Consider the following 26,069-nt stretch of genomic DNA (forward strand, 5'->3'; position numbering starts at 1 on the left):
CCTGCAGCCTTCCTCACGCAAACACTGTATTTTCTGAGAAAATACAGTGTTTACATTGAAAGCTAGGAACACCTCCAGATGCAGTCACTCAGAGTGAACCAGAGGGACTTCAGCAGAGCACAGGGCAGCACTGTGCACAGCATCCTGTGATTCAGTATCTCCTCCCTCTGCATGCAGACACTGAACTTTCCTCATAGAGATTCATTGATTCAATTCATCTCTATGAGGAGATGCTGATTGGCCAGGGCTGTGTTTGAATCATGCTGGCTCTGCCCCTGATCTGCCTCCTTGTCAGTCTCAGCCAATCCTATGGGGAAGCACTGTGATTGGATCAGGCTATCACATGTCAGCGGACTGCTTGTTTTTCCTGAGTCTAACAGCATGCAGATTTACAGCTTCTGGCTCGAATACAGTAATATTTTTACTATATTTATGGAGGCATGAGGGGCCCAGGGGGGCTAGATGGTCGTGTTAACACTATAGGGTCAGGAATACATGTAGTTGCACTTGTGACTATAGTGTCCCTTTAAGGGAAGAAACAACTAATTGTACAACATTAATCAAAACAATATAGTTATAAAACTGCAATCCTGTATCTGTCATGACAGGTTCACCTTAAGCATGCGTAAGTCACACAAACAACACCCTAACTCAGGACCAAATTGTGCTTTATGGTCCCATGTTTAGGTCAAACACAATTTCAAGGCATGTTTAATGCTCAATGTTTCATTGATGATAGTAATAAGACAACTGTACACCTGGTATTTTCCACTCTTTTTTGGTCATATATTTTATAAAATGTTTACTAATTTTAATAAAAATTCTAATATTTTAGCTTTTCCTTATAATTGTTTTAATGATTGAGTTGATAATTTTTATGTTTATTTTATTTGAGAAAATAAAAATCTTTGATCATTTATCATGTCTTACTTTTCCTTTACTGTCAGTGAATTAAAGAAAATGTTATAATAATTTTTCATGGGTTTTTTACTTCCACCAGTTATACATTTATGATGTCAAAATTTACATTAACCTTTGAAGCCTATACAATTTGATTCTATGAGCCTATGAAATTGTTAGTATAAAATTACAATACCCAATCTTGGAGGGGATGACGTTATTAATTTCACAGTGAGTTCCACTGAGACCAGAGTCACCAGAATATACTCTTGAAGTTCAGGAAAGTCATCCTGTAGAAGGAATAACAAGATTAATTAATTAAAACATATCCATGACAAGACATATGCATGATATCTCTTAGCATTGTTTTACAATTATTAAAAGCATGTTTCTCAGGTTTTATTGTGATTTTTATTGTGCTTTATCTAGAAACTAACTTCAAACTACCACGACATTGCATGATATTTATTTATATTTTTATTTAAAAATGTTTTACCAGGATGGATACATTGAGATTTCTCTCATTTTCAAGTATGTCCTGGGGTATCATGTTATATTTGGCCATTTATTTAATATTTGTGGACAAGCTTTCTCAAAAAAAAAAAAAAAAATGTAATGGCTTTTCAAAATATTAAAACAATTTGATATGTATAAATATATCAAAAATATGTAAATTTATAAACAAAAATATAAAAATATAAAAATATATTTCCAAATATCAAATATTTATTAAATCAAGGCCATAGTACAATAACACTTAGACCAGTAAAAAGTGAGCCATACCTCTAAGATAGTCACATTAATAGCTGCAGTTGTGTCCCCATCTTCGAGGATTAGTGATCCAGAGATGGCTATGTAATCTAGTCCTGGCTCCGCAACATGCATGTGCCCAGTCTGATTCAGTGTATGCAGCAAATCCACGCTCGTTGTGTAAGTAACATTAATATCCCCTGAAAACCATATAAAAGAGACTTTATTAAAAATCAGTTTCTTCAAGTGGCCATGGGACTATGCATTCAACTGGCAATGAGAATATGCATGTAAGCCTTTAATAAAGCACGTAAGTCTTTAATATCTAAAGGTGACAAAATGAACAATCCCTCAATTTAACACTGTATTTAAATGAAATATATAAGTTGACTTACGTGGTGTAAGGACAGAAGGTGGAAAATTGCAGATGTCTAAGAGGAATAAACTGAATAAATGCTATAGGTTTTCTTGATTTCCCCACACAATATCAATGTACTTATATATTAAAGTTATTGTTTTTTTATGAATGGGGAGCTCCTGATTGGCTTAGAGAATCAACTGACCAATAAAGCCAATTAGCAGCGTGCCTGCCCATTGACTCCGCACTACCTGAAAGTCAACTGCTGAAGCCGGATTCTGCTAGGCAAATGGAGATCTGGTGCTGGAGGCCACATTTGGGATCAAACTGTTTGAGAATGGTTTAACTTTTTCAGGTTAGAAAGCACCAGGGACCTCCTGGCATCATAACAGCTTCATTTAGATTAAGTTGTTATGGTGCCCAGAGTGTACCTTAAAGATCTGTAATTATTGCATTATGAGATTCCTGCCTATAACATGAGTATAGGATCGGCAGAGGAAAGATGACAGATTCTTTGAATGCCTTTAGATATGCTATCATGGTTTCAGAGACTACCTGGTTCAAAATGATAATCTCAACTCCTACACAAGCTAAAATATCATCCTTAAAGAATCACTGTCCTAGTTGTTTAATATTTGAATATAATCTTTATATTAAAACATCCCATTATTTTTTTTTAATTCATGTCTATTGAATTTAATGAAGAAAATACTTGCCAACCCTCCCTGTACGTTGCTTTCAAAAATCACTTGACAAAAAAATGTGAACGTGAAAACAAGGTCACCATAAACGCGATCCAATGTGAAAATTATTGATGTGTAGTTCTTTGAACCTATGATGTCTTACTGACATCATAGATTGTAACTACCTAGTAAACAGACAACATGGTATGAAACAAACCTAAGGATCCATACTCTCGGTTGATGAAAAGTTGAATTGTTTTATTTCTTTCTTCTGTAAAAACAACTCTTGAAGAAGGAGCAAAATTTAATACACCGTGAGGTTCATCACTGGCCTCCACAGTCAGGACTGCCTCATAGCCTTGTTTATCAAGGGCAGCTGCCCCAGTGCCTGATATACCTAAAACATGAAATAATCATGAGCAAAATTATTGTAATATCATATAAATCTATTTGAAATATCTACGTGAAATAATGGAAATTGCCATCACATTAATGACCGTGAGAGTTGATAGATATGTGCAGCGCATAGCATTAGGGTATGCATCTAGAAAAATCCATCTAAATATTACTTGGAAAATACTAATTTAAAAAAATGTACAAAATACAAATGTCTGCTCTAGTGATCTCCAGGTGTATATAGAGAAAGCCTAGATTTTGCCTTGAAAAACATAACGTGCTAACCCACACTAATGCAGAAGTAAACATAAGCCGGGGACACAGGAATTTGCATTAGGTGTTCATTGGACACACTTGGAACACCACTTGTAGATATTCATCAAAATAATGAATCACTGCCAACAATTACACATTAATTCAGATCGCACAGGAATCGATAACAAGGAATGAAATTACAAGGGTAAATAATCAACATAAAACACAATATTCTTATTTTATGTAGTAAATATCACCTGCAATAGATTTGGAATATATTGATGACAGTTGTCAATTGCAAATTCTATTGGGGAATGATTTATGATGCAATACATGAATGGGCTGCATTTCAGAATGGGTATACAGTGATCTTACAACCTTGAGTTGTGACATTGTACAGAATAAGGTGATATTCTTCTTTTTCTTCAGGAATCTGATCATCCAGTAGATAGACGACAAAACTTGTATTCAGCAATCCCTGTTCATCAAACAACGAGAGAAACAATTTATCAGCTATGAAAGTCTGGAAAACAGTCTCAGATAAAACCAACGTCCGCAAAATGCCAATAGCCTGTTACTACTGTAAGGCAGTTTCTATTTCAAATACACATTATTATCAAAGTACATTACAGGAATCTGGATTAGTTTAATTTATAGTAGTAAAAAAAAAAAAAAAAAAGCTTTCTGTCTTCTAATGGTTAGAGTGTGAGGGTTGGTTAAATACAACACACCTCTACATTGCTTTAGGCTGCTGGGTATCTATAAACTGATGGCATGCTACAAAGAAATATCAATGGGTTTCTCCAAGCACCATGGCCACTTCACTGATTTGAAATAGTCGTAGAGGCTGGAGTTTGTATGTGCCGTGTGTCATTAGCCAGAGCAGAGCAAGAGTTGTGGGCTGGCTAATGCCAATTCTGTATATATTTGGCATCTGTCTTTAGTCAATGGTAGAACACCCCGCCCACCTAGGCTCTCCTCCCTGACATCCATCTCCCTTCAGGAAGGAGGAGTGAAGTCAGTGAAGGGGGAATTAGTTCTAGGGAGAACCTTGGTGCTAGAAATGACGTGGGTTTTAGCTATTTTGTTGTTTGAGGGGAGAAGGAAGGGCTACTCCAACCAAAAACAGTGCTTTGTTTGAACACAGTTATTTAAGTAACCTTTAATTATACCCACAACTCTTTTGTATAAGACCACATAAGAATTAAAGATACAACAATTTTCCATTAAATGATACAAATGTACAGTAAGCTGTGGTATGGAAGTCTACAACCACATGTCTTGTGTACCACAAAATATGTTAAATAAACTGTTATAATATTTACATATTTTATCTGATAATATATCAAATATATTTTACTACATAATTCCAATACTGTTAAGTAAATCCTTTCCTCACACTGCCTAGTAGCCCAACATACCTCCGGGAAGTGTAATAAGCCTGTGCTGTTCTCAAAGTTTAGTTCCAAACGCTGACCAATAATTTTCCAGTGGACTGTTACATTCCCGTGTCCAGGAGGTGTTCGAAAAACATTGAACTGCAGTCTTTCACCTAGAAAAATCATAGAGAGGGACCTAACACAAATGATAACTCTGTGAATTAAACGAGTAATGTTATTTAATTGTATATTTATCTCACTTCTAAAATCTTTTATAGAGTAAAACCACGTGAGCCTCATATAGAATGTTTTTAGTTGTTGCATGGGAATAATGATAAAACCAGCTGCAATTCCATGTATGTCCCCTAGGAGGTAATATGAGATTACGTGTGTTGTTTTATTTCTGTTGACTCTAATTTAGAAGAAGCTTTTGATAGTTAGTGTTTGTTGTTTGCCCTACATGCATAATGGTTTGAAGAAGACCATACATGTTCCACGCTGGATTAAAAGACAATCATTGTCCAGTCACCAGGAAGGTGTTTACAGAAAACCTCACAGTGCTAAAACGGAAACAGATAAAATGGTTCTATTATTTAGTACTTTGCATTACTTCATTATCATTGTAATAAAATTAACATGTTACCATCCTTGTCGGACAATGACAAGGGAATTGCAAACGTTAGTTCAAAGCAATAGAATTTGGAAAATTCTCCAAATTCTCTCTAGTGTGGCTATTTCAGCTGAAAAAGTAAGATTAGAATTGTTGGTTCTCAAATCCTGTAAAATATATTTTTTTATTTATAATATAAAATACAACATTGAAATGTTATTAACTGGTCATTATTAACAGCCAAAATAGACCTATTGTGGGCACATTATGGCTTATGACTAATTATGTAAATACACAAATATGGTGGTAGTGGACTGACATTCTAGAACAATTAAATTTTTTTACATAAAAAAATCTATCTACTGGAAACTATTTTTTAAAGAATATTTTTCTTGTCACCTAAATAAGTCTTTCTCACCAACCTCTACGTAGATGGGAGTTGTAGAGGCAACTGCTTAGTGGACTTTGTAGGTTATGACCTCGCAACCTGACCTCGCTCAAAAAAACTCACCTTCCCGACCAATTACAGATCTTGATGCTGTTTGAAAACTAATCAAGCCTGCCACATAATCATTGGCCAATATAACTATGGTGATGGTATCTGAGCTGGGGAGTATTCGACTTCCTCCATCAGTCTGTGTTAGACGAATTATGATGCTTTCCTTTTCTTCAGGGTCTGAATCATCCATAATAGACAACGTTACTACTTTTCTTGTTTCACCTGTAAATGGAAACATGTATTCAAATTAAGCATTTTGTATGGGTAGCTTTGTTCCAAAAACTGAGCTGAACTATTTCAACCATGGATAGTTGCATTGCATTATATTTTAGGTCAAAGGAACCCTTATGTTTTTACATTTGTTATTTCTATTCATCACATTCTTATTATTTCTTGAATCCAGAAATTCAGGGGCAGCATGTAAAGATATGCATCTACAAATACACAGTGATTATACTGAAACAATTTATGGGCACTATTTATCATGACCTTAGTCACGTCACTTATTGTAAAATGTATTGTGACCTAACACAAGGTTCTTCAATAATGTGTAAATAAACCAGGAATTCAGCAAGAATTTTACATTTTAAATCACGATAACCAAACTGTAAACCTTCACCTTCTCCACCATGTTTTTAGTATGGCTATTTTGGTCAACATTTTAGAATTTACTATTTTTTTTACCATTTTCTGAGCTTTTTTTCAATTTTCCACAATTCCCATTTTAGAGACACTAAAATTTTAATTATTTAGGCTCGACAAGCACTGTTAGTCAATGTTAGACCAAAAATGTTGAGTTGAAAACTTCTCTAGTTAGGATATATTTACATACATATTGTAATAAGTTAACACTTCACTATTATACTATAAGTGTAAAACCCCCAAATATAATAAATAAGAAGAGCATCAATGTCAAGCATGCAAATAAAATACACAGTAAATACTTATGCAATATTATCAATGTTTTTACCGGGACAAGAGTTGTTAAAGCTGGTGTACATAAACTTTATAGAACATTGATAAATCACTGGTCGATAAACATTAGAAGAAAATGTAAAACAGTGTTTTACCTTCTGCAAATATTAATATTCCATCATGAACTATAAAATCCAAATTTTTGGTGGCTGTTCCTCCAACTACCCTCCATTCAACCATGACTTGTCCCAGGCTTCCCTCTCTTCGTTCTATCACAAACTGCATAGTTTGGGATTGCTCTTCAACTTCTACATAGTGACCTCCTTCCGTTGCATTAGGGCTAAGATTGTAAATCATAAATACCCCAAATGCATCTCCATTCATCATTATTACAACCGCTGATGTATTTGGCTGACCGATGGCTGGTTGGTTCTTTAAGCTCGCTGAGATGTTTAGCAGTTTGATTTCTAGAAGGGACACAATGAATCTCTCATCCAGTTCTGGGAAAGTGTCAGTAAGTATAGAAACTGTAAGATTTGCAAACTCTTCTCCTTCCAACATTGTGAACCATTGCCCTGTAACAGTTTCATAATCACTTCCAGCCGTGGCTTGAGAACTAAACAGCACAGAAACACTTGTGCTATTTTTTCTATATGTCCGGAATTGCGTGTTGTTGTTGATAAGTTGATCAGACAATGTTGTCATCCAAAAGCACTGAGGAATGTTGGATGTATTGTCATAGGTGAAAGCTGAGCATACTTGATTTCTCAGACATGTGATGGCACAAGATTGCAGAGGGTTTCCCGATACTGAAACATTGACTCTAGTTCTTGAAGATACCGGTGGAGTACCTGATAGAGGAGGTTCATAGTAAGATAGCATATCCTGGCCTTGTTCAATGGCGAGACCTACCACATCAATCTCACTGGTGGAGTACAAAATCTGAAGATGGCCAAACCTTCCTGCACTAAAGGAAAAACCGTATACATGAAAATAAAACAAAAATTATAGTTAATAATGGTTATTCACAGTTCAAAATGCTGTTTCATGATATAAACTGGCTGTATGTCTTGTAAGAGAAGTAAATAACAGTAGAAAATCATATCAGGTTTAAAATATAAAACGTATTACAGAAGCAGCACAATCGTAAACAGAATGCATTATTTCAATAAAAGTGTAAAAACAAAAATTGTATAAAAAGTACTAAAAGCTGCAGAAACAAAATCCCAGTCCATGCACGACTGCACGACTGCACTCATTGTCTGTAAGTGCCACTGAAAACAATCAGCCAATGAGTACGGTCCTGCGTAAGCCAAGCTTTATTCTATAGAGACATCTGGCTTCTCCTGCAAGCTATAGTAGTTATGGTGCTTGGAGGGCTTCTGTAAATCAAACACAATGCAGTTTAAGATTTCACATGTAGTGCCGTGTAAGATTGAATAGGTTTACTCATTAATGTGTTGGACCATGTAAAATAACATATATAAAATCTAATAAATTATATTATTTTGCATGGACCCACATCTTATTCAGTAAACATATTCAATCAATTGGACACTAAAGTTGTCTGTGTGCAGTGCCGTTTTGTAGGAAGGGCAGTATGTTCATTGCAAGATAAGACAACCTCTAATGGCTGTCTTCCGGACTAGAGGCACTTTCTCTGTGAGTCGGACTTAGTTCTCAATCAGATACTGCTCACAGAGAGCATTTGATTGGTCCAGTGCGGTCATTTACCACACATGCGCCGTAGCTTCTAAATGCTTCCAAAGTCAGTCTATTATATGGGTTAAGAGGAGGGAAATTATAGTATTGCATAATTGTATGGTGTGTTTTTACCATTTGCAAAGGAAGTTTTTCTCCCTAGGGAAACAATATCAGTAAACACTGGCAACAGACTTTTCTAAATATTCATTATAACAATTATCTGGTGGGGTACTACCCTAAGTATCTTTTCTATTTTTTTTATTTTCTATGTACATTTGGAGTTCTATAATCAGTTTTGAGTATATGAATTTAAAAATATATGTAGAAAAAACCTTCTTCTGATGGTAATATTGGCAAAAGCACTATTTTCCAGTGGTTCCTGAACTCGATAGGCAGATCGATAAAAAGATACTGTTCCGTGGGGGTTGTCATTTGCTGGTATGATAATTTTAGCTATTCCATCAGACCCTATAGAACCCCCATTTGAGGCTTCAGTGAGCTGAACTTTAATGATCTAAAGAGAAAATTTTCCACATATTAGAAATGCATTCAGAGGTCACACAATATAAAGCTAGAGAGTGCATTTCAACTAATCAGAAATTAAGAGCAGATTATGAAATATTCTCAATTTGTAAAGCCAACAGTTTTTAACAAGTGATACAGTATAAATAATAGTATCTGTTTTCAACATTAATTTAATATTTACTTTTGATGATTTTTACCTTTTGTATACCTTGTACATAAACCAAGTAAACAAAAGTCAGCTATATATAATTATTTGTAGAAATTAATCAATTTTTAGCAAATATGATATAACAAATATATCTGTTGAAATGTAGAAAACTTGAGGACTTATAGACGAAACCGTGAAAAAAAGACAATGTTAGGACAATCATTAAACATTTGTATATACATGTATTCTCAAACAGTTTTCAATTCACAACATTTTAGTGAGTAAAAGCTCTGATTATAGCTGATTGTATATATTCACAGCTACACAATGAATTATAAAATAAACAAAATTAAGATATGTGACTTATTACTGAAAAGGTCTAAAAGTCAAATGTTTAACAGTGAATTAAAATAGTTCTGGATAAAATGACGATTGAATGGAATAAAAACTTGTCTCACCTCTTCAATCTCCGGAATGTCATCAGGTAGTATTTCTAATAATAAGGTCTTTATGGTTTCCCCAGCTCCAAAGGTCACATTACCCGTAGCAATTTGCAGGTCTCCAATAACAAGCTTTCCATTAATTGTGCAAACCCACTGCAGAGTAACATTGCCGAGAGTCCCAGAATTCCGAATTATTGGTAAGTTTACCTTAACTGGATTTGATTCAGGCTCATCTACTGTGAGAGATGTTATCTGAAAAACTAAGATAATAACAATTGATATGTTAACATTCTGGGGCGTTTTGTTTATTGGCCCTTTCCTGTTAAACCTCAAAAAAACAACTGAATATCTTTCCAACTGAAATAATTATCAGAAGTCCAGAAGGTCTTGATGGTAAGGTATGGCTTTTTGATGATGATGCTAAGATTTGCAACCGGGTTAATGTTCCAGGAGGGATAAGCCACATGGCAAATTATTTAGGTAAATAAGAAAAATGGCTAGAGCTATGGCAGCTGAAATTTAATGTGGATAAGTGGCAGACATTTTGGGCATAAAAACCGAAGGGCAGTGTACAGAATATTTGATAGAGTCCTAACCTCAACATCTGAGGAAAGGGATTTAGGAGTAATTATTTCAGACAACTTAAAGGTAGGCAGACAATATAATAGAGCAGCAGGAAATGCTAGCAGAATGCTTGGTTGTATAGGGAGAGGTATTAGAAAGAAGGAAGTGCTCATGCCATTGTACAGAACACTGGTGAGACCTCACTTGGAGTATTGTACGCAGTACTGGAGACCGTATCTTCAGAAGGATATTGATACTTTGGAAAGAGTTCAGAGAAGGGCTACTAAACTGGTTCATGGATTGCAGGATAAAACTTACCAGGAACGGTTAAAGGAACTTAACATGTATAGCTTGGAGGAAAGATGAGACGGGGGGATATGATAGAAACATTTAACTACATAAAGGGAATAAACACAGTAAAGGAGGAGACTATATTTAAAAGAAGAAAAACTACCACAACAAGTGAGGGGCAAAAGTTTAAAAATAATATCAGGAAGTATTACTTTAGTGAGAGGGTAGTGGATGCATGGAATAGCCTTCCAGCTGAAGTGGTAGAGGTTAACACAGTAAAGGAGTTTAAGCATGCGTGGGATAGGCATAAGGCTATCCTAACTATAAGATAAGACCAGGGACTAATGAAAGTATTTAGAAAATTGGGCAGACTAGATGGGCCGAATGGTTCTTATCTGCCGTCACATTCTATGTTTCTATGTCCAATTTAGAGTGGTATAATTTGAAAGAATATTAAGCTTAAAGCGATTCAAGGAACATAATCATACAAAGAGAAAAGAGATTGAAAGCACAGCAATGTTTTTTATTCTGTCTTTATATTATTCGATGTAAATTATAAAAAGTGTGGGGAAAAAATACAAATCTATTTTCTTTTTAATATAAGCAAAATAAAAGACATTGTGCTTACCAAAAGACCCATAAGGATCATCAGATGCCTCAATAACAATAACCGCCTCGGTTACGCCACCCAGTAACGCTCCTCCTGTTGTCTGGTTTAAAAGTAGGACTTGGAATGACTCCTCAACTTCCGGGTTAATATCATTTATGATATAAATTGGCACAGATTTGCTTGTTTCTCCCTCAAGTAAAACAACATCTGAAGAAGCTACACTGTAGTCTTCACCTAATGTAAGGAAAATGTACACAAAATATTTTACAGACAGTATGCGAGAGATTTAGATTTTTATGGAATGTAGGACAGTACTGAAACATATCAACAAAGAAACTAACAAATTATAGAAACTAACAATAAAAAAAAGAATGCAAGCTTAATCATCATAATTACAAATCTATGAAATACTAAAATGTCATTAAAGGAAATAAGAATATTATAACAAAAGTGCTATATTTGTAGTGAACGCCACATCCAAAAATCTAGAATTTGTTCCAGTATTATCCGAGTTTAGTCTTGATAAATATTACTCTATCATTTTATGTATGTCGTTTTTTAAATGCTAATTCTTTGCTCACCAGCAGTTGCTGTAATTGGCACAGCTTTAAATTTCACTGAAACGTCTCCAAACATTCCTCCGTATCTGGTGACATTTATTATTGGTCCAACATAGCTTTCGGCTATGCGCACAATTGTTGTTGAAAACTGAAGTACTCCAAACGCATCATCACTGGGATTTATAATGATATGTGCTATTGTTTCAACTTTAGGTCCAAGACGAGGAGAGTTGAGCACTGATTAGAAGTAGAAATTGAAAAGAAAACTTGAAAAATCAAAACTAAACAACATACAGTATTCCATATTTCTCAAAGAGTACTCCACCACTGCAGGATAATATCTCAATTTTATATATGTATATATATATATATATATATATATATATATATATATATATATATATATATCTCCTGTATTTCTCCCAACACCTTGACCTTAAAAGCAGAAATCATTCACTGCAGGTGTTAACAGCAAAGACTACACAATAACAGTTGAGAACATCCTATTTTTAACAAGAATTGGAAGATAATGCTCTCCATCAGAACATTCATCCATCAGTAGTAACCTCTCTTGATAGATCTAACCTTGTTCTACTTCTCTTTCACTTATTGTCTATGTCTCTTTTTTTATTGGCTATTTTCATATAGTATAAAGCAAGACTTAGACTGTACTATACACAATAAATGGATGAAACTTAGTAAGATTGTAAATTACAGACTGTAAATTGTTGCTTTTAATTTCATTTTTGTTCTTCATTATTTTTAATTTACTACAGATAGATTGACCATAGACACCTTATACATACCTGGTCGACTTTGCACTTTTTCTATTAATGTGACATTGAATAGTTCAACAAACAATGACTCTGCTCTTTCTGGATCATCGTCATCCAAAATTGGAAGAAAAATAAATGCTTCACTCTCATTGGCCATAAAAACAAGATTTCCAGATATAGGCAAGTAGTCTTTCCCCTGTGTTGCTCTTGCTATGTTTGTTGGAAAAAACTGAAGTTTTTCTGAGTCTGCAATAGTTCTGTAGTCAACCATAACAGTGCCCATTAGACCACTCATTCGTCTAATTACTAAAGTAATATTTTTGTTTTTTTCTTCAACTCGAATAGGCCTATTGTTCTCTGAGAATATAAAAAGTCCATAAGGGTCGTCATTAGCAAAAATAGTTAGTGAAGCATTGATACATTCCCCTAGACGTCCACTGCTAACATTGATAATTGTAATGGAAAACACTTTGTCCAGCTCTGGGGTATCATCAGCTGAGATTTGTATTGTCAAGTTGGCTGTTCTTTGTCCAACATCAAAAGTTACATTGCCAGAAGTGAAAGCCAAGTCTCCGAATGAATCAAACTCGATTCTCCACAATAAAGACACCTTAGATAAGGTTCCTTGATCACGCAAGACCTAGAAAGGATTTACATATATTAAAGATCCCATGCATCTATAAGCTAGGCATTTTGAAATGACAATCAAGTTTATTTGGGGAAGGAAGCTGGATATACAACTGCTCCACGCACCATGCTACAGAAGGCGGAAGCGAACTTCGGTGGAGAATACCTTTATTCTATGCACTGAATGCTAATGTTGCCAGCACGGTGTATAGAATGCATCTTACCTATCTAAAGATGAACTTCTTATCTACACAATTTGTGGACAACAGGTTCCCTTTAAAAGGTTGAAACATTGTATGTGTTGTTAAAGGGGCACTATAGGCACCCAGACAACTTCAGCTCATTGACGTAGTCTGGGTGCAGTGTCCCTTTTGCACTTAGTGCCGCGATGTTAAACATTGCAGTTCCAGAGAATCTGCAATGTTTACATTACAGCACTAAGTCTGCCTCCAGCCACTGGGGGATGTTTCCTGGATCAAAATCGAACCTTTGAGCCGGTTTCTGACGCGTCAGATTTTTCCCCATAGGAAAGCATTGTTTTAATGCTTTCCTATGGGGAGGTATAATGCACGTGCGGCACTTGCCATGCATGTGCACTAGCGCCTGCTCGTTGCTGATGTCGGAGGGGGCGGAGCGTAACCAAGCACCGAGGGACATCTGCGCTGGGATCAGGTAAGTAAATTAAGGGTTTTTAATGTGGAGGGGTGGGGAGTGAGGGAGGGGGGAGGCAGGGGGAGCGATAGTGCCAGGAATACAGTTTTGCATTTTTGGCACTATAGTGTCCCTTTAAGGTAAGCAAACCTAGAACTAAAAGAATCAAAGAAAACACCAGTGTTGCTACTTATTATAACAATTACCTATACAGGAGAGTACCCCAAAACTGAATAATGTGCCTTTTGGTTTGTATTTTGTCTTGTTTAATGTAGATTTCTATAATGTGTTTTTGAAGACAAGTGTTAATTATGGGTAAATATGCAATTTAATTGATTAAATCAGGCAATAACTTAACAAGTATAACTAGAAATAATTTTAAAGGCTCGGATGTGAATAAACACAATCAATATACTTGCCTGCAGTGTAACGTTGCTATATCCATAATCAGGTTCTGTAGCAGTGACATAAAGAGATTCAGGGCTGAATTGAAACACCCCATGGGCATCATCCGAATCATCGATGACTACAATAATATGAGATGCTATTCCTAGACTGGCTGTACAAATGAAGTCCAACAAAAAGCAAATGTTAGGAACATTATAATATTTATAAATACTATATATGAGATAAAAGGAGGTATTATTTTCTGACAACCTTGGTGTTAAATGCATGGGATTTAATATCTGTATAAGATTTTTTAAGAGCAGCATTGTAACACCAATAGTTCACCAATAGTAGCTTATTGTATTCAATTAATCAATGATTTCCTGGAACCCTGAAAACCTGACTCTCCAGCATAAAGATGTAAAACGCTACTACAGTAAAAAAGAGTTGCTCACGTTAGGTCACAAATAGTATGTTTTTTGTTAACATTTAACAATAAAATGTATGTAAAACTTTGTAAAAATATTGTGTTTCTTTACTTAAAGGAATTGATCATTTTTACCCACATTTACTGCATGCATAAGAAAATACAACAGACTTTTAAAATTATAATAAATGTACTCACTTAGCGTAAGCTTCCTGGATGCATCAAGACACCTAGAATGGTAGCTCCTCATCAAAAATACAGATAGCTCTCTAAAGCAGCTCAACCTGAGGAAAGCTCCCGGTCAAATGTTGTGGGTGGAGCTTACCTCGAGTTGAGCTTCTTCTCTTGAGTCCTGAACCCACGGGCTGATTTGATCATAACACCTTTTTCTACGCTGCGATTTCATCTTAGTTCATTGATACAAACTCACTATTAACCGTGTCCATCTAGATAGAACTTTAAGACATTTATATATAATTTTGTACAAACTATTCGTTCAGTATCCAGAAAATTCAATTAACATGCAAGTCAGTACAGCATTGCTCTGTGTGACTTGGATAAAAATGTCATCTTTGAGTTTATATTACGGAATTTACCCCAGCAGGGTTATTCACTAATATGTAACTTTTCAGATATTCAAAGTGAAATTCAAGACCGTCAAACTGGTAATTGTCCCCAAGTTAGCTCACTGAAGTTAACTTGAGCTATTTTGGCTGAAAGTTTGAAGTTCACTTTGAATTCGACTGCTCAGTAGCTACAGCTAAGTAATTTGTGAATGACAACCTGTATACAGGATTGAAAGCAGCCATCAACACGATCCAGTTAATCTATAGTGTATGATTGGGTAATAATCATATATCATAAGGTGTAAGTAGACTTGGCATTGGCACAATTTAGTTTCTAATATTATTATTTGAATATACAGAGAATATATTCGAATAAACAGAGCTGGATTTTTGGCACAATCAAGGTAACCTTCATGTTCTGCAAACTGAGCATTAGAACAATCGATAAAGAACTAAGTTCAATGTGTCCATCTGTGAACAATAGCCATTCCATACATTCCCACTCTATGCATATTTTATCTGGATCTATCGGGTTCCATATAAGACTGCTCTCGTTAGACAAGACATTAGACAGATTGTGTACCTTTAACAATAGAAGAAATGCCTATATTGATAACATTTACTGCATGCCAATACTGTACTATAATTCAGTTAATTATTGTTCTTCATCTAAAAAAAAACTAGACTTTGCTGCAGTAACATATTTAAACTTTTAGCAAAATTTGAATTCTTTATGAAAACGTAGATTAATGTATTATTTAATGTTTAGGCTAAAGAACAGAAGGGACTACTTTAAAGACTTCTGTATATTAGATTGCTTGAGCTTTTTTTCTCTGAATTCCCAATGCGTGCTTTATATTAACTCGCACTAGTTTTATTAATTGAAATGCCAGGTTGCCGGACACTGAACATGCATCACAACCATATTGTTTTTCTGGAGTGATCAACTGATAATGATTGAGTGCATGCGCTACATACCCATACAATTATATTAGAAAACAAGGATAGACTAGAGAGTTTCCACTCGCTGTTCCTGAGAAGACGAAAAGGTCGAATACGAATTACAAAGTAATATGTTAAAAAAGTGTCGACTCTAGTTAGACATATGCCTTTAGATTTCCTACATTACTTTTAAAAAGACACATAAGCAAAACCCAAACAAATCCACATATGTGTGGGCTTTGACAAATAATTCTGCTTAGAAAATAAAAGATAAAGCCACTGAATGAAAGACCAAGGACAGATTGAGGTGCTTACCGCGTTGATGAACAGCTGGAAGGAAGAATTCCCAGTCACCATCACCACTTCCACTGCCATCATTCCTAAAGAGTTCAGCGACTTCAGGAAAAGACACACAGGAACACATATATACATATACATGAAACAGAGGGCAGACAGACAGCTTGTTTAGCAGCTAGCAGAATACAATGAATGCATGTCAGAACAGCTATATCGAACCAGAGAAGGAAAGAAAACAGGGAACAATGCTTTCAATATTGTGTTTATGCATGTTGGTTTGTGGTGTTAACATGTACTAGTGTGAGCGCACGTGTGTATGAGTGTACATGTGTATGTGTGCACGTGTGTGTTTGTGTGTTAAGTGGTTTAAATGTCTCCAGAACCAGGAGATGCCATTATTTCCCCCAATACATACTCCATGATTTTGTACATTCTATATTTTTTACATAATGGTTGTAGGTTAAGGTTAGTGTTAAAAAGTTAAGGTAATGCAGTGGTTAATGATTAGTGTTAGGGCACTATAGGAGTTAACGTAGAGTAGGGCTTAATGTTACGGTAGTGTATATGCTGAGAGTTAGTGTAGAGATCAAAGTGTAGTGTAATGGGAATTAATGTATAGTGTGGTGTAAGGGTTAAGAGAAGGAGTTTGCAGTCTGAGTTTAGAGGGAGTTACAGACCTCACATTAAAATGATGATAGCTGTTACTCAGGATTGTAACTCCCACTAATATTGAGCAGGCCAGGACATGTCTATCTCAGTTCTGCCCAAGATTAGGGACCACTGAACTGCATGGAGGTGATGTATGTTTTATTCCCCGCTCATTACAGAAACTATTTGCACAAATTATGGCACCATCACTGCTGTACTGCATTTGGAAATATGACTTGCCCATTGAAATAACAGGCAAATCACGTTAAAATATATATCTTGATTCAAGTACAGGATGAAGCGACATCATTGAGCCTAGGGTCAATCTTTGTTTACTTGTATGTTGCACTACCTTATTTTTAATTTATTACAAATCAGATATGACCTGTGTCAGTATTCACTGCTCCTATTATCCCTCTGATATTGAAGGTCATGGGGTATAAAGTGGGTCCAGAAAAGCTGGTTTGCTATTAACTAACATGTATTACTCAGCAAGGGTGCCAGTATTACATGCAAAGTAAGAAAGTCCATTAAAAAAGTGTAGAATTGCTGAAGCCAATTGTGATTTACCAATTGATGTTAGAAGACATACTCATAAAATCGTTATATTTTCTTATGAAAAATGCCAAAGACCCTTCAAAGCCATTAAATCACATGCCCCATAGTGAAATTAACAGATTCAATGCCACAGCAGACCACAGCTGTGCTAGTAAAAGGGAAATAAAATACACACACCTATCTGGCTTTTCTCAATGTTAACCTGGAGAGACTGAGGAAATAGCCTTGTTTCTCCTCCAATGCCTGTGCAATGTGGGCAGAGGGGAGACTTAACTGGTTATTGTCCAGCTAATTGCTCTTAAAATGTCCTCTACTCTGTGTAAATTGAGTCAGGAGTCCATTTGACAAATTAATGGCCCTAACCTTTTCTTCCACCTCCTGGGTTATGGTATCCTGGACGATGTCCCCAAGCTAACTACCTGAATAATTGGTGGACCAACTGATGCCAAGTGACATAGTCCTAAATTAATTGGACTAAAGAATGTGTATAATTACATCAGGCAAGATTTGTTCAACTGTCTCTGAGGACAACGTGATTGGTTGGCTTTGCAGGCCAACTATTCACAGTCTACAGAAGGCTTTTCAAGCAAGGCATATACAAATCTGTGTTATTTACAAATATAACATTTTAATGCCAAAAAAAGTGTCTTCTAGCAAACCAGACACAACTTACATTGGAGGACAACTTTGACATTACAATGTTTAGTAGGCAGAGGTAAGTGGATTTTGTACACTCTCTGCTTATTATGTAACACAACACACATAATCATTCTGGTTAAAGAATGAATGGACTCAAAAACATAAACAAATAAAAATGTGATTGGAGGGTTTGGGATTTTAGAAAAGTGACTACGTGTAACATTCCAGTCAAAATGGGTGTGGGTGGGGTAAAAATAGAATTATAGCTTATATCAAATATAAGGCTAAAAGTTAACGGGGCATTCAAATCATGGTTTCATTCATTCTTGCAGTCTAAAAATATTCTTACCTCCTCCGTTTGAATTTAATAACTCCACCTTAAAGAATTTGGCTAGTTCCGGTATGGAATTATCTGTGATGTTGATCGTAATATATTTGTATCTCTCTCCGGGTTGGAATCTTAAATAACCTGCTGTTTCCTTTGAAAATAATATATAAAATAAATAATTGCTCACATTGACAGTTATTGATATGGATAAAATATTTCCATGTGTATATTTTAAAATGGTCACCTGATAGTCCGTAGGACTGATTGCGGTTTGTGAGACTGTTCTATATTGAACTTGAATTTGACCAAGAAGTCCTTGAGCACGAACCACCAACAGTTTCACTTGCCCTATTTCTTCTTTCACGCTTATCGTTGGAACGAATTTTGCAGGAGCTGTCATTGGATCACTTGATTTTGGAGGAAGATCCACTGAAAACTGCAGTAATCCTTAAAAATATACATCAGAATATTTTATGTATTTTATTGTAGATAAATTTAACACAGATTTCTATTGACATGTGTTTGAGAAATACACAATGTTGCAAAGTGATCGGACAATTGATCAATTAAATCAATGATTTAAAAAATTGGGATGAGAGGTGGCAGGCCAGAATTGGGGTGCATCTTGAAATCTAATTGCATCACTTATGAACTACACTTCCTAAAAAGAGTGGATTAGTCTGATATACACGCACAGCTTCCTCCAGGGCTAGCCAGTAGCAGAGTGCTGTAGAAACATCATATAGGTAAAATGTTCTGAGTTACAGGGACACTGTAGAGACCAAAACAACTGCTAAACTGCTCCCCGTTAGGGAGTTAAATCACTTTGTAAATACAGCACTAGTAACACCTCCCTGCATGTAACCTGCACAGCGTTACTAAACAATACCTTAAAAGTGAGGTCTAATGTTTATACTTCCTTTATTGCAAGTTCTGCTTAATTTAGAATTTAGAATCTCCTGCTCTGTTAATAGTCTTCTAGACCCTGCAGGATCCTCCTGTGTGTGTGATTACACATGTGTATTCCTGACCCTATAGTGTTCCTTTAAAGGTAAATCTACAGATCAGGGGATATAGAAAATACTATAATAAGTTAACATCTGAAAATGAAACTATTTTCCATGCAGGCTGTAAGAGTCACAGTCAGGGGAGGTGTGGCTAGGGCTGCTTGGAGAGAAACAAAAGTCATTTAACTCCTAAATGGCAGAGAATTGATCAGTGAGACTTCAGAGGCATGAACTATACACCAAAACTGCTTCATTAAGCTAAAGTTGTTTTGGTGACTATAGTGTCCCTTTAATTTAGTGCAAGGATAACACTTTTAATGAAACACTCACTCTGCGCTTTTTTTTTTTTTTTTTTGTCACAGAATCCCTAGAGGCATAATACTAGAGTACCAGTATGGGACAGGTGCCAAAAATAGGATCTGTACTGCTGGATGACGAATATTTGGGTGGTATGTAAATGGTACAAAATAACATATAAAATCGTAGAGAAAGGATATTCTTTAATATGCTCAATCACTAGTTTAGCCCGAGAGCAATGGACTTTACAATGATGCATGATTACGCTCGGCTAAATGTGTTTCTAAATATGGTAATGTAAATAAAATACTAGATTCTTATAACAAATTGATTTTCTAGTTACATAAAATAGCTATAGAGGTCATATTGTCATCTAAATGATTTTATTAATTCCACACTCCTAACTGCAATTTCAGATACTCTCAACCCCCTCTAAAACAAAACTGCTTCTTTTTTGGCTATTTGAATTACTGTGAGGTATGTAAACAAAAAATAAATTTAGTCTAGATCAGCCTTTCACTTACAGAGGTAGAATATTATTTTCCATCCAAATTCTCCTAATTTCAGCCTTTTGATTTATAACTATTCCCAATATCAAAATTTCCCCCAAAAAATACCATTACAATATTAATCTCAGACATCAAACAGGTACTCCATGGCTTTAACAAAAGTATCTAACAGAGTATGTGTAACTCAAATTGGAAAATTATAGCTTACATAGTTTAATGTAACCCACTAAGTAGCAAATGGCTTTGCAATATTTTCAATTGGAAATGACTGGCTGCTGAATAGGTCAAACAAACCAAGGAATGTAGGATATCTCTTCATTTTATATTTCAGTATTTGTTCCACATACATACCATATGGGTGATCACTTGCACTGATTGTAATGCGCTCAGAATTTTTAGAAGGATCTATGCTGGCTCCGCTGGTTGGAGTTGACCCAATCTTTCCATCGGCAGAAACAGCAGAAATTAAAGTGATGAGGAAGGTCTCTGCAAGTTCAGGAATATCATCGTCCAAAACACTGAGATTGAGGACCTACAACAAGAAGCATACGAACTTCAGCATTTAGGTTTGAATAGACTGATAACAAAGAGGGCATTACTACAAGGAACTCATTGGGAACACTAGAAATAAACTCTACAGCACAGATTGTCACCAGTTCTGCATATAAGGTTCAAGCCATATAATATAGATAATATATAATATATCAGGGTCTCCCTTCGACGCTTTTGAGTTTGGTAAAATGAGCACCATTAACCTTAGGTTGGAGCCCTAACCCAAGCCCTAAACCTAATACTACAATGCATACAATATAAAAGATAAGTAACAATGAAGCATGTATATACAGTTGCAATCAAAATTATTCAGCCCCCATTGAAAATCCGGTTTATAGTCAAAATTTCTAATGTTTAGTTGTTTGCAATGAACAAATTGAACAAAAGCAATTGAAATAGCTCACCACAATGAATGCTTCAATTGTTTTCCCTAATTTCTACAGAAAAGTCAACTTATAATGATATCTCCGGTCTCTAAATTATTCAACCCCTTCATGGCAAGCATCTTTAGTAGTGATGTCCAGAACGGTTCGCTGGCGAATAGTTCCCAGCGAACATAGCATGTTCGCGTTCGCCACAGATGGCGAACATATGCGATGTTCGGTCCGCCCCCTATTCGTCATCATTGAGTAAACTTTGACCCTGTACCTCACAATCAGCAGACACATTCCAGCCAATCAGCAGCAGACCCTCCCTCCCAGACCCTCCCACCTCCTAGACAGCATACAATTTAGATTAATTCTGAAGCTGCATACATTTTTTTTTATTATTATTATTTTGTGTTTATTATACATTATCCTCCATAGCCAGTAACCTGTGTTTATTATACATTATCCCCCATAGCCAGTAACTTGTGTGTATTATACATTATCCCCCCCATAGCCAGTAACCTTTTTACAGGTTAGTTATTTTATTCCCCCTCACTATTTTTAGGGTGAGGGGGGTAGGTAGGGGATAGCTTGATTTGGGTGGGGGTGGTGACTAGGGGCTTGGGACCCCTAGTCACCTTGATTGGGGGGGGATTTTCATTTAGGGCCCCCACCCACCGCTCAGGGGTGGGGGCCGGGGGGGGACAGTAGGTCCCCCCCCTTATTGTTTTTTTAAGGCCCCCACCCACCGCTCAGGGGTGGGGGCCGGGGGGGAGGACGGTAGGTCCCCCCACCATTATTATCTAGGGCCCCCACCCACTGCTCAGGGCTGGGGGCCAGGGGGAGGACAGTAGGTCCCCCCTCTCTTTATTTAGGGCCCCCCACCCACCGCTCAGGGGTGGGGGCCGGGGGGACAGTAGGTCCCCCCTTATTGTTTTTTTAGGGCCCCCACCCACCGCTCAGGGGTGGGGGCCGGGGTGGAGGATGGTAGGTCCCCCCACCACCATTCTTATCTAGGGCCCCCACCCACCGCTCAGTGGTGGGGGCCAGGGGGAGGACAGTAGGTCCCCCCATCTTCAATTAGGGCCCCCACCCACCGCTCAGGGGGCCAGGGGGATAGTAGGTTCCCCCCCCTTATTTTATGTGCTTTAGAGCACGTTATTCCAAACAATTTAGGAATGTTAGGTAATTTATGCCCTTTATGGATTAAAACAGACTCTACATCAACTATGTAATTTTCCATGGGAGTTTTGCCATGGAACCCCCTCTGGCATGCCAGAGTTTAGGTGTTAGTCCCCTTGAAACAACTTTTCCATCACTATTGTGGCCAGAAAGAGTCCCTATGGGTTTGAAAATTCGCCTGCCTATTGAAGTCTATGGCGGTTCAAGAACATTTGCGGACGTTCACGTTCGCGAACCAAAAATTTTATGTTCGCGACATCACTAATCTTTAGTACTCAGTAGTGCACCCTTTTGCTGTCATGACCTGCTGCAAATGAGATGCATAGCCAGACACCAGCTTCTCCAGTTCAGTAATATTCTGGGTTTGCGTGCTGCAACCGCCTTCTTCGAATTTCACCAGAGATTTTCTATGAGGTTCAAGTTACGTGACTGTTATGGCCACTGTAGAATTTTTAAGGACTTATTCTGCAACCAAGTCTTGGTGGACTTTGAGGTATGCTTGGGATCATTGTCTTGTTGGAAGGTCCTCACAGATGGCATGACGTTTTCTCCTAGGATTTCCTGATACTTCAATGAATCTATCTTGCCTTCCACATACTGCAGGTTTTCAGTGCCAGAGGATAAAAAGCAGCCCCAGACATTACTGAGCCACCGCCATGCTTAATGGTAGGCAGAGTGTTCTTTTCAGTGTATTCTTCAGTCTTATTCCTTCAGACACACAGCTGATCCATTTGGCCAAAATGTTCCAGTTTTATCTAATCTCTTCACGGAAGAGAATCCCAAAACTTCTGTGTCTTATATATATATGATTTCAAGCATGTTAGAGCTATTTTTTCTTGTGTTATTTGGTCAGTAGTAGCGCATGTCTTGGAGTTCTGGCATGGAAACCTTCTGCGTTTAGTACGCGCCTTACTGTGCTCACTGAAAACCTTGTTGCAGGCTTGCTGCAGGACTTTTGCAGTCACTCCACGGTTTTTCACAACCTGCCTTCTCAGAAATCTCATTGCAGCCATTGATAGCTTCATTTTTTGCCCCATCCAGGTAGTGTAACAACTGTTCCTTTAACTTTGAACTTGCAAACTATGCTTCCAACAGTCTCTCTAGGAACATTCAGTGCCTTCACTATTTTTTTGTATCCTGTTCTGTGATTTTGAAGGGAGATGATCTCTTCTTTTAACTTTGTGGGCTATTCTTTTGCCATATTTCTAACATGCACTCAAAGGTTACACTCAGCAAACCCTTAGTCAGTTTTATTTCAAGTGTTCCAGCTCATGCACACCTGGTGCAACTAATAAAGCTCTCGAGTGTACTTGAGACAACACCTGTTTTGCATATTTGTGCTGTTGTGAGGGATTCTATTCAGGGGTTTGAATAATTTTGAGACTGGAGAAATCATTATAAGTTGCATTTTCAGTTGAATTTGGGAAACTACTTGAAGCATTCGTTGAGTTATTTTAATTACTTTTGTTTGATTTGTTCAATGTTCATAGCAAATAGCTGAAAGTCTGTAAATTGTGTAAGTAAACCTGATTTTCAATGGTGGTTGATAGCAACTGTAGGTAACATGCCTGAATATTCATCAACCAGTCAACCTTTAGCTTTTTTAAATGCCTGTAGAATACAATAGACTTGTGAGAACTATTTTTGTTCTACCAAATTATTTTTTTCAAAGTTTTTTGTAGGACATTCGAAATTTGGCCACATGTTGGCTCATTTTGGCTGAATTTCGATTTGGTAATCAAACCAGAAGAACAAACCAAAAAAGTGCAATCAGTGTGCTGCAAATTATATACATAGTATTGTATATAGCAGTGTTCCCTAACCCAGTCCTCATGGACCACCAACAGTCCAGGATTTATGTATGGCCCTGTTTCATTCCAATGGAGATACTGACAAAACCTGGACTGTTGGTGGTCCATGAGGACTGGGTTGGGGAACACTGGTATATAGTATATAGTACTAGTATTATACTAGTGCATAATACTATGTATATATATTTTGCAGTACACTTGTAAGAACATTTTCCCACCATTTGGTTTGCAGATCAACAGAGAATAAGTAACCAATAGTAGTAAAAAGAAAATCTATATTTATATCTATATTTATATTCATATATAAACATAAATCATCAATCATCTCCTTTTTTAAAGTTATGGGCGTCATTTAGAATTTGGGTGGTATGTAAATATCACAAAATAACATATAAAACCACAAACATGTTCAGCATTACTTCAGCCGATCAACCAAACAGCCCAAATTCCGGAAAAATAACAGTTTGTCCGAAATGAATCTCAAAGTCTAGAACACACTCCTTTTAGTGATGCAAGAGTATGTCTGTAATTGTATTTGGTAGATCACTGTTAACTATTCCATGTGTGTAATACAGGGCAAACAGTAATTCCCAATTTAACTAGACTAAGCTGTGCAGTGCTGTACACTAATTTATTTTAATATTACTATATTGATTGCCTAATGTTGACAGGAGTCATACTTCTCCACCTATAATTATTCAGAATGAACAACAAGCAGACTCATACCTACTTTCTCTTTTATAGGTGCAAAGAAAAAAGGCAGGGGTAAAGATATGTTGCCCTCAGAGCAGGATTAACTTTAAGGTGACCCTAGGCAGGGGGTTAGACATGGACCCCGGAACCATGTATTTGCCTAGGATCATTTGGGATCTTAATCCTATGGTTGACCAGACATTTTTATTGCCCTAGCAATACATTCCATGTTTCAAATAAATGCATTATTTTTTTTCTATACGTCTTTAAGTAAAGTGGTTAAGCATAGTATATTACACTATCTCTGTATCTGGAGTTTTCAAATTCATCCCCAGATTGTGTCATGACTATAGTTTAGTTCTGCTGTATCTTTCAAGGTTCAAATAATGCTTTGTTATAATGTTATATCTGCCTGTTGTTTTCATGAAGATGTATATTTCATGAGAATTCAGTAAGCAACGTAATTTCAGTACGGTATGTTTATTGACACAATGCTGTAATATAATGCCGAGGTGACATTAAATTTACATGAAATAGCACTTCGAGGTAGGGGCCGACATGAAGACAGACATTCCTAACTTAAAGAGAAGCATAAGAAATAAACTCCGTGTTTTAAACACTTTGGTAAAACGAATTTGAAAATCGACATATTCACTACAGGTAAGTTCAAATATGTTACATTCGAAGTGGTCTGCAATTTTATCTTGAGCAAAGAGACACTCTCAGCAGAAATCAGGTCCAAAAGCGATATTGAGAAATATAAACTTTTACAATTGCTTTAAAGAATGAAAACCAGACAGGTTTACTCAATCAATAATGAATTGCTGGGTATTCCAAGTGAATTTAAAATTGTAGGCTTAAATAGCCAAATTGGGAAATTTGCCTGAAATTTGAAACCAACAATTCACACATTAGTGAAGAAATCTGCATGTAAACATCATTATTAAATTCTATACCTTAAATATTACAAACTACTACTTCTGATTTTTGAAGATTATTTACACAACATTCTAAACAACAAATACTCACATTTGATCTCTGCAAAGGTAGGAATGTGATGTTTCCACTGTTGCTGGCAAAATCCGTCAATGTGTCATTAGCATTAACGGCGCCAGTTTGGGATATGATGTAGAAAAGATAAACTGTATCTAGAGCACCTCGAGTTCGTTCGACAATACAAGATATGGTTGAGCCTTCATCTGAAGACTGGAAGA

At 36.5% G+C, this 26,069-nt stretch overlaps 1 protein-coding gene across 1 annotated transcript in view; it reads right to left on the bottom strand.

Annotated features, from left to right (window-relative positions):
- Positions 1–26,069, bottom strand: part of ADGRV1 (adhesion G protein-coupled receptor V1) — a 441,777-nt gene that overhangs the window by 339,117 nt on the left and 76,591 nt on the right. Inside the window, exons 21-38 of the mRNA XM_063456378.1 lie at positions 25,885–26,061; positions 20,601–20,781; positions 18,681–18,883; positions 18,458–18,587; positions 16,282–16,362; positions 14,064–14,203; positions 12,397–13,006; positions 11,612–11,827; positions 11,049–11,264; positions 9,581–9,825; positions 8,782–8,963; positions 6,901–7,712; positions 5,843–6,052; positions 4,764–4,894; positions 3,721–3,820; positions 2,909–3,088; positions 1,684–1,850; positions 1,097–1,190 (exon numbers count right to left, since the gene is read on the bottom strand). Coding sequence (XP_063312448.1) covers positions 1,097–1,190; positions 1,684–1,850; positions 2,909–3,088; positions 3,721–3,820; positions 4,764–4,894; positions 5,843–6,052; positions 6,901–7,712; positions 8,782–8,963; positions 9,581–9,825; positions 11,049–11,264; positions 11,612–11,827; positions 12,397–13,006; positions 14,064–14,203; positions 16,282–16,362; positions 18,458–18,587; positions 18,681–18,883; positions 20,601–20,781; positions 25,885–26,061 — 4,075 coding nt within the window. The remainder of the gene's footprint in view (positions 1–1,096; positions 1,191–1,683; positions 1,851–2,908; positions 3,089–3,720; positions 3,821–4,763; positions 4,895–5,842; positions 6,053–6,900; positions 7,713–8,781; positions 8,964–9,580; positions 9,826–11,048; positions 11,265–11,611; positions 11,828–12,396; positions 13,007–14,063; positions 14,204–16,281; positions 16,363–18,457; positions 18,588–18,680; positions 18,884–20,600; positions 20,782–25,884; positions 26,062–26,069) is intronic.

Source organism: Pelobates fuscus, chromosome 5 (assembly GCF_036172605.1).
Source record: "Pelobates fuscus isolate aPelFus1 chromosome 5, aPelFus1.pri, whole genome shotgun sequence".
Classification (NCBI taxonomy): Eukaryota; Metazoa; Chordata; class Amphibia; order Anura; family Pelobatidae; genus Pelobates; species Pelobates fuscus.